At 38.4% G+C, this 9,856-nt stretch overlaps 1 protein-coding gene across 1 annotated transcript; it reads right to left on the reverse strand.

The window, feature by feature from the left end:
* Positions 4,463-8,936, reverse strand: LOC8080261 (ATP sulfurylase 2). Its single transcript, XM_002447382.2, has 5 exons — positions 8,273-8,936; positions 6,070-6,475; positions 5,741-6,001; positions 4,958-5,044; positions 4,463-4,865 (listed from the first exon to the last, which is right to left on the reverse strand). Exons 1-5 carry the CDS (start codon positions 8,815-8,817, stop codon positions 4,740-4,742), a joined length of 1,425 nt encoding a protein of 474 aa, XP_002447427.2. The 5' UTR covers positions 8,818-8,936; the 3' UTR covers positions 4,463-4,739.

Here is a 9,856-nt window from a genome sequence, read left to right on the forward strand (position 1 = left end):
CAACTCTCTATGAGTCTTGGAATTAAATACTTAGGGCCTGTTTAGATTTGGGATGAAAATTTTTTGGGTGTCACATCGAATGTGTCGGAAGGATGTCGGGAGGGGTTTTTACAAACTAATAAAAAAACAGATTACATAGCTCGTCAGGAAACTGCAAGACAAATTTATTAAGCATAATTAATCTGTCATTAGCATATGTGGGTTACTGTAGCACTTAAGGCTAATCATGGAGTAACTAGGCTTAAAAGATTCGTCTCGCGATTCTCAACTAAACTGTGTAATTAGTTTATTTTTTTATCTATATTTAATGTTCCATGTATGTGTCCAAAGATTCGATGGGATGGATGAAAAATTTTTTGGTGGGGAACTAAACAGGGCCTTATGAAACTATGAAATAAAACTCTCAATTGAGAGTGGATGTTTCGTTCAAGTTTCATTTCATTCCACATAACATGGCACTCTTGGAAACAACGCCATGAAACTCCCCACTGAGACTGGCCTTACTTTGTATCATAAATATTGTTATCTCTCGTATAAATTTAGTCAAACATAAAACACTTTGACTCTCTAATGAAATGACTTATAATTTGAGATGGAGGCAATATCTTTTTTTCAGGGTTTTTCCCCTCTTCAGTATTGGTATAAAATCAGAATGAAACTAGCTAGCTTGCGGTGCGGATGATTTGGTACCCGGGTGAGTCTTGTGTCTCGACAAACCCTCTCCTGGAGTTTGTAAAAAGTTTGGTGACTCACCAAATTGTCGATCTCTAGTTTCAATAACAAGGCCATATAGACAGCTTTGAAGATTAAAAAAAAATAGGTTGAAGCTACATGTGTTGTTTATTGTAATGTTTCCATTAGCTCTTACAAGATTTAAGAGAGATTTTCGTGCTCCGTAAAAAACATCAAATATAAAATAAATGCATCATTAAGGAATATTATATGATAGTTTTAATGAAACCAATTTAACTCTGTTGATGTTGGTCCATTTTTCTTTAGATATGATGATCAAACTTGCAAAAAGGTTAGACATAAGATAAAACTAAAACAACCTAAATTGTGGAATATTGATGAAGTGTTGTGAAACTTATTACTCTCATTATATTTGGTATGATAACAATAATAGGCTAAATTTATGCATAATGTCAACAACTCGAGGTTCAGCCATCCCATAACGTCCACCTTTTCATAGAAAGATGTTTTAGACCTTATAATCGGGATAAAGCACAAAGAAAGTCCACATTGTACTAGGATAGTACCTTTGGACGTAAGGGAGACTTAGGAGGGGATAAAAAGATGAACTGAGTCTCTAAAAAGTAAACCTTGGAGCTAACCCAATCTTCACCCTGACTGTCCAAAACAGAGTATTTCGCTTTGTGAAAGGTAACTTTAAGAGGGTGTTTGGGACTGCTCTGCTCCACGTTTTTCAGCCAAACAGTGTCAGCTCCACACACTCAGTTCGAGGAAAAATGGTGGAGTTATGAGAGCACCTAAAAAGTACCCCACAAACTCCAGTTTTTTGTGGAGCTGCTCTACGGTGGAGTTTGTAAAGCAGTCCCAAACACCCCATAAGTCTAGATGATTTCTCAAATGTGCAAAGTAATCACTTCACGTTCTTTGCTTGCTCCATGTAATGGTATAAGAAAATCACTATATCATCCGCGTATTACTAGATATTCGAGAAACCTTCATTCTCAAGTTTGCAAGAGAAAAATCCATTTAACTTATCATATGCTATTATCAAAGGTATAATCATTTTATCTTTTTCCCTGTGAAGCTCATGTATTGTTTCGTGTAGACTTATTGCCTATTCATTAATGTTTGCTCGGGAAGGTAGGTTATTTGTTAAGGTCTAGAAACATTTTGTGCAATTATGTATTTATATGTTAGCGTTCGCATTGATAAAAAGTTTTGAAACTTAGTTCACCAAAAACAGTGGCGGAGCCACCGCCCGGCCACCCCGGGCGGCCGGCCGGGCTCGTGGCCAAGTTCATAAAGAAAATTTCTTTATATCAAAGTAGATTTTTATAATTTTCTAGCTAAATATTCTTATACAATAAATTTTGTCCGGGCTCCTAAAAACTTCTGGCTCCGCTAATGACCAAAAAGATTACTCTATATTGTTGAACTTGTCTCGCGTCATTGTTTCTTGACAGTAAAATGGCAGTTTGATCATTCCAAAAATTAGACTATGACGGAATAAGATCTCTTTATGGATTTCATCACACAGAGCCAAAATGCCTAATAAAACTATGTCGGAACCCATCTAGCCCTAGACCTGAATTATGATTCGATAAAAAAATAGTTTTTCAAACGTTGTTTTTGAGGAGCGTAATCATTATTTAGACCTCACAGAAACAAAAATTAAACGTTGTTTTTCTTTAAAATTTTATTAAAAAGAAAATCAGATACAGATGACTGTTGCACGCCTCTTGTGATTGGGTTGTGAAGTTATGGGGCAGATGGGCCCATATGTGTAGAAATTATGCACATTCTAGAAGCCCACGGGATCCAGGTCTTGTTTAGTTTTTTTTTTTAAAAAAAAATTGATATTGTAGTACTTTCGTTTGTATTTGACAAACATTATTAGTAACTAGGCTTAAAAGATTCGTCTCGAAAAATTACAGACAAACTATATAATTAGTTTTTATTTTCGTCTATATTTAATACTCTATATATATATATATATATAAATTCGATGTGAAAATTTTGCAAACTCGTCTCTCTGCTACAGTCATGCTGCGGCCAAATCCAAAAATCCAGCGACCGGCATGGCAGTGGCGGCGGCGGCGGAAAGCGGCGAGCAGACAGCAGTCCTTGGGGTAGGCGGCCAACGTGCCTGACGGTATCTATAAGTTTTGTATAAAAAATATTTTTATTGAATCTCATATAAAAAATATATGATTTGATATAATTAATATGTTTTAGAAAAAATATTTTTTATATAAAATTAAATAAAAAAATATTATATGTATTGTAGATCTCGATGAGATCTACGACTTTTTAGTTTTGAGTTTTTTCATTTGAGATCGTTAAGATGCTCAAAAAAATTAATTAGATATTTAGATATAAGGGTATTTTTTACTTTTCATATCTGTTGTTTAACACCGTTAGAGTTAAATCTAACGGAAGTGACGTAGATGGTAAAAGAGTTCAGAGCAGTGGCACCTATAAGAGCTCAACTTTTTTAATGGCTTATAGGTAATTACCAACTTTTATAATGACATACATGTAAAAGCCTCTTTGTATTTGTGATCCATAATGCCTTCAAAAAACCAATCTCTAGAAAAAGTGAGATTATATTATTCTGGAACACTATTCTAGTAGTAACATTTATACATCACAACATGATATGTAGTGACTGCAATGAAAGACAATTGTACTCTAAATAGGAGGGGGGGGGGGGGGGAAAGTTATCTGTGCTGACAAATGACAAACCAGTGATTTCAGTAGGATGTTATTATGTGATTCTTTATTGATCAAAATTATGTACCTAGAAGTATTTTAGTTTCTAATGTGTTAGTTCAAAGTTTATATAAATTATGAGTTCAAAGTTCTCAACCTAGGATTATAAAGGTTTATAAATTTTGAGCGTATAGTTTTCAGACTAGCAATGTAAAGTTTATAATATGTTAGTTCAACTTTTTGAGCTATGAATTTTATAACTACATGTATTTTTTTTAATCTCTTTACCTTTTGTCTTTTTTTTAGGGTATTTGTGGCAACTATTTTGGTACCGAAGAACAGAACCCACATGTGCTTTATATTTAGCTATTTGCATCTTTAAGAGATAGGATGTGCTCTTTTTTCCTAGTTTTTTTTTCATGATAACTATTTTTAGATTTTTTTTTTGTATTGGTTGAATTATCAATCCTATATGAAGTATTATGAAACATAAGGTATATGAATTTTTAAAAATAGTACTTCCACTTTCATATGGATGTCAAACCATCCCCTGTCCTTTTCACCTCCCACATACCTACTATCCCAAAAGAGAAATAAAAAAAAAACTCGTAGAATCTAAATCGTCTCATAGGCCCAAAATCTAAACAAGAGAATACCAATGGACCGATTGTAAGGCTAGAACCAAGAAAGAAGAAAGGAGAAAATAAAAGCCTGACACCAAGAAAGAAGAGAAGAGAAGAAAAAAAGACATAAAAGCCTGACACCAAGAAAGAAAGAAGAAAGAAAAAAAAGATACATAAAAGCCTGATATGAGAAAGGAGAAAGAAGTCTAGATCATGCACACATCTGCTCAGGTTAGGTGCGCTTTTATCATTTTTGGTGCGCGTGCATCAGGATTGGTAGGAGCATACGCCCGCTGAGCAATCGTCCCGTGGAAATAGGCCAGAAAACCAAACACACCCGTAGTTTCCTGACTCCTGCCACTCAATCATAAAAGAGCCAAAAAAAAAAAAGTCTGTATGCGACACAGATGACTTAGTACACCACCAAGTGAAAATACCATCCAAAAAATATGCACCCTTTCATCTTTTATTATATAGTTGAACCGGCTTCACTACAAAACAATAGCCATGCTGTTTTGGCTCAATTGCACATATCTTAGTTTCCCATTGCTTCAGTGTCATATTTAAAGACAGACAAACAATCGAAAAGATTTGATCGCATCAATCAACTATTAACCTAAAGAATCAACAAGGAAAAGCTCAAATGATCTGATCACGTGCTTGCATGTTTTCCCGCTATTGAATAATCTCATAGTCAAATAGTAGCTTGCCTCATACAGGGACTGGAGTCGCTTCTTCCGCTTGCAGGCTATTGTAGTAGTCAACAAGAACTTTCCACCCACCCGGGCACATGAAACCATCTGGAGGATTCTCTCCATTTTTGGCAAAAGTGCGCATCTGGTTGATATGTGAGGTTAAGGATTAGCAGGAGTAATCTACTGCTAGTATGAAAACTAAATGATAAATGTGGCGAAAACTAACGAGCCTACCTTGGTTCCAGAGATGAACAGAAAATCTTGACTGCGTGAAGGATCAAAGAAGGCCATCTCCTTTGCTACTGTATCATAAGCTGCTACCTGTAAGGGGATAACAAAACATGAGTGCATTCAAGATAACAGGAGATGAAAAATCAAACAAGTTTTTGGTAAAACGGAACAAATTGAATCATTAGTGTACAGCTTGTTTCTTTTTCAAAAACACCTGTGTCCGCATTACTGAAATTTTATCAGTTTCTGAAAAACTTATCGTCATGTTCTAATAAAGAAATACAAGAGACTAAATCAAAGTATCCTACCATGACTGATAAAAACTGTAATAACTTAATTATAGTACATGGTCGACATTTATTCTTGGCTCCATCAGTAGTAGCATCAGTGCAACTGATGGCTCATGTTCCTTTGCTGAAAACAACACAGATTCTAGTGTTGTCAAAAAGACAGATTCTTGTGCTCGCATACTACCAGTGAAATGATTTCTTACAGAGTTTACATTCTGCAAGTACCATCACTCCATCGGATTCATCTACTATTCATATTCTAGTAAATGCACTTAAAACACAAAAAATGGAATAATTGAGAAAGGAACGGTTGTTGCCAGTCAAAAGTCAAATTAAATGCTGAATACAACTCTTCTGGAGACTGATACAACAGAAAAAAGAATCACGAGTGTATGATGATATTTCAACAGTTTCTCAAGTCAACACTTGTGGATCCCCAACATTTCAATGAATAGGACAATGTCAAATGTCAAGGAAACATATGTGAATCAAATACCTTGAAGGGCAGTATGTTGAGTTTCTCCAAACCAGGAGCCATGCTCAGGACCTTCTTCCCATGATCTGGGTTGTACAAGTCCCTCTTTTCTGTTGGATGGCCCATTCCAGCAGGATCTCGGCCTACTATATAGAAATTGGCACCAGCATTAATCCGTGCCTTTGCATGCCACTGCACTTCTGTTGGACCAGCATAATGCATTGGTGAGGGAAATATAGACACTATAGTAGTCTCGGGATCAAGGACTCCATCTTCCAAGACCTGTGCATGATCAGCATCAGCAATTTGCATTATACATCCAGTAAACAGCTAAGACGACAAATGTATACCTTGCTGTGTTGTTCCATTCTAACCGGCAGTGGGACATCATCGGCTTTGGTAAAACCACCTAAAGGATGTAGCAGTAGAATGGGATTCTTGTAACCCATTTCCAAGAGACGCCTTCTAGTGTCATTCATCAATAGCGCATGACCATTGTGTACTGGATTTCTCAACTGGAAGGCAAACACAGCATCAGCCCCCCGTTTGTCAAACTCATTCCTAAGTTGCCGAGGTGAAAGTCTGTAGTGATCAAGACCATCATTGTATTTGATGGGTTCCAACACCTCCAAGTCGCCACCGATCAGCCAGTTCCCAGCTGACGCAATAGCCTCATCAACATAGGGTAAACCAGGTGCAGTTGTACCGAATGTTCTTGCGATTCTTTCTTCTTTATTGTGGGGATATATTTCAACTCTGTGGACCAGATACATATGCATAAAAATCAAATATTTTGACAGGAGCTGCATGCAGAATTAATACAATTCAGCTAAGTTGCATCGACATGGCATATAAAGTAAAACATGGCTACAATAGTATTAGTGGCACAGTAAAAACCAGGTTGTAGAAAGAGACAGGTAATTGACATGGCTATGTAAAAGCAGATGGTGACACCATGAATAACTAGCTGTAAATTCAGTGCATGGCCTATTGGCCTATGGAAGCTGTCCAAAGAAAAAAAGCTACTAGCAATATGCACAAGAGGAATGCTTTTTTTTCTCTCAGACCTGAAACATCTACTATAATTCCAGAAATGAATTAATAATTTGGATCAGGGCCACTTCTTTACCCAGCATTCAGTGGGAACTATCCCCCTGGTATCTCTGCCCTGATGAGTTTGACCAAGCTTAACCTTGTGTGCTTAAGTATCAGCAGAAAAATGCCTTTTTTTACACAATTTATCTGCTTTGTGTCACTTAACTAAGTTATTATTGTGTATTTCAAACTTCAAAGAAAAGGGGAATATTAAAGATCATATGTATCTTTGAGTTATCACTAGGGAATATTCCTCATCAGCATGTCATATCTAGAAATGTCAGTCTCAGTAGTGATCATGATGTCTGAATGGTCAAAGTAAGGATGCTAAAGAGCTTTTATTATTTTTTGAACTTTGCTCAGAATTCATTCTGAAGGAAAAGCAGTGATGAGCTTACATGACCAGATTGTAGAAAAAAAATACTATATATAGCACATAAAATTATAGTTAAGCATTTAAAATTCACGAGTATGTGAAAAAAAGCACAAATTAGGACCTAAATATGGTGGATCATTTGAGTGGGCATAGTTGAGACTAACAGAAGATGATTGTGATATTGCTCCATGCTCCAGAAAGTGAGCAAAGAAGTGTCATGAAGGAATCTTCAACATGAGATGAGATCACATCAACATGACAACTTGCAAGGGCCACACAAAAAGCATCATTGCTCTCATAATCAACTACTAATAACTACCGAGGACAAAGATCTTAAATTTCAAATCAAGTTGGTTGTTGGTTATTAAATATTTAAATGTATTAGCCCACTTCAGATGGGCCAAGTTGAAGTTACATCCACAACAACAGAACAGTACCATTTGACCAATGGTCACATAACCTGACAACCACTCAGAGATATTAGGATCAAGTCTTATTAATCACATGGACAAATACGCCTGACAAGAGAATCCTTATGCAATAAAAAATGAGGGTGACATGATGGAAAAAGGGACAGGGCCGTCAAGGAGGACAACAGCTTTTAGCCAAAAATTGCCATCCATTGAACTTGGTAGTGCTGTTATGGCCCCTCAAACCGGGCAAAGTGTGGACTATAAAGAACAAGCAGCAGACCTAAGATGCTTCCATGGAATTTACCTCAATTAAATTATCAAAAAGTTGGCTGAGTGCAGACATAGTTCTTTATCAGAGGATGCTTGCCACATTACTTGTAATATATATGCTCGGATATACAAAACTAAAATCACCGATACCCAGCAAACATAATGGCATCACAATGAGCTCCACCCACAGAAATTCCAACTATATATCATTAACTAAACAATTTCCACCATCCACCCACAGAAATTCTAACGAAAATTGCAGTTAACACAGCACAAGAGTGTTGTGATTTTTGTGTTTGGTCGAACCAAACAACTTCAAAACGGAACAAGCATTTTAGCACGGAAAAGGAAACACACACACACACACATATAAGAAACGGAGGAGCAGGACGTACGTACCTGCGCAGGATGGCGACGACACCACCATCGGGCCCTTGCAACGCGACGTCTGGGTTACCCCCGATCTGGTCCTTGTCGGCGTCCCCGATGGCGAGCACGATGGGGAGCGACATGTTGACGAGGCCCCCATCGGGGAGTCGGACGCAGTTGAAGTGGAGGCTCTGGAGGTACTCGTGCTCGCGCATGAAGCCGCGGAGCGGGCTGGCCCATCCCTCGGCGAGCACGTGCGCCCACTGGAGGTCGACGTGGGCGAGGCGCACCCGCGGGAGCGCGTCCGCCTCCGCGCGCAGCGCCGGGACGCGGTCGGGCGGTGCGACGAGCTCGACGAGCGCGCCGCCGTCCGGGTCGATGAGCGAGCTGCGGACCGACATGGCGCCGCGCCGCGGGCAGGGGGAGCGCGATTGCGGGGCCGCGGCGAGGCGGAGGCGGAGGCGGCGGGAGAGGAGGAGCGGGTGCGCGAGCGAGGCGGTGGCGCGGACGCGAGGAGTGGTGGAGGCGGAGGGGTGGTGGAGGTGGGGTGGAGTGAGTTGGTGGGTGGTGGCCATGGATGCGCGCGAGGTGTTCGACCGCACGGTGCGCTTGGGGTTGCTACGGTCACCAGGGGAGGCGGCGCGGCGCGGCGCGTCGGTGGATGACAAGAAAGCCCAGGTGGTGATTTTTGTCACATGGAATGGAAGGGAGTGTGATATGATATTGTTATATAGGGGGATGATAGTAGTATGGGTTTACTTTTCTTTGACCAAATCTTTGGAAAATTCATTGAAAATGACTGGACAATTATAAAAAGGTCCATTTCATGTATTCCCTTTGTTTTTTTAATATAAGGAATATATGTAGTAGAATTCAACTTATTTCAAGAAAAATATCATGAAACTAACCATTTTAAATAGTTTATGACTTTTTGTGTAGCTAAATGTGTGAACAAAACAAATCGTTAAGTACAACTTCAACTTAAAATAGGACGATCTCGTAACTACATTTAATAACAACATTTTTACTTCCTAAAATCACAAAACCACTCTCCATTTACAACTTCGGCAAAACCATACATTTATTAGATATAAAGTACCCAAATCCACATGATGTAGCCTTGCAAAAGTGTGAGCAAGACATGTGAGCCTAATCTTCTTGAATAGCAATTTAGCAAAATAGAATAAGGAGTGTCATGCTATCACAAATGTGGGCCTAAATCTACTTTTGGATGTCAGGTTGAATAACAATACATAATATATATTACACAGAATCACTTATTTGTGAGTGCAAGGGGTAGTAGTGAAACATATAAATTATTTGTTTACAGTACCCAAAAAAAAGTAGTAACATAGTCATCACCTAGTCAATCAAATGTGCCCTGGACCACTTGTACACTTTGTACCTTCAGTGCGTTTTTCCTTGCTTTTATGGATGCATTGACGTTTTGTACTGCCAACATGGAAGTGATCATGGTGAAGTTTCCAAAACAACGCAATGTATCCTAAATCTAGTCAAAGTGGAACTACTTTAGGTTTGATTAAATTTACAAAAAAAATACTATCAATAGGAAATATATGGAAAAAAAAAATAGAGAATGTATATATCACAACA

This window comes from Sorghum bicolor, chromosome 6 (assembly GCF_000003195.3).
Source record: "Sorghum bicolor cultivar BTx623 chromosome 6, Sorghum_bicolor_NCBIv3, whole genome shotgun sequence".
In the NCBI taxonomy this organism is placed as follows: domain Eukaryota; kingdom Viridiplantae; phylum Streptophyta; class Magnoliopsida; order Poales; family Poaceae; genus Sorghum; species Sorghum bicolor.

Coding starts and splice junctions, on each gene's coding strand:
- LOC8080261 (XM_002447382.2), bottom strand. CDS start 8,817: ATGGCCACCACCCACCAACTCACTCCACCCCACCTCCACCACCCCTCC. Junction 6,476..8,272: donor GTCGTCGCCATCCTGCGCAG/GTACGTACGTCC, acceptor TCTGGTCCACAG/AGTTGAAATATATCCCCACA. Junction 4,866..4,957: donor TGTTCATCTCTGGAACCAAG/GTAGGCTCGTTA, acceptor CATATCAACCAG/ATGCGCACTTTTGCCAAAAA.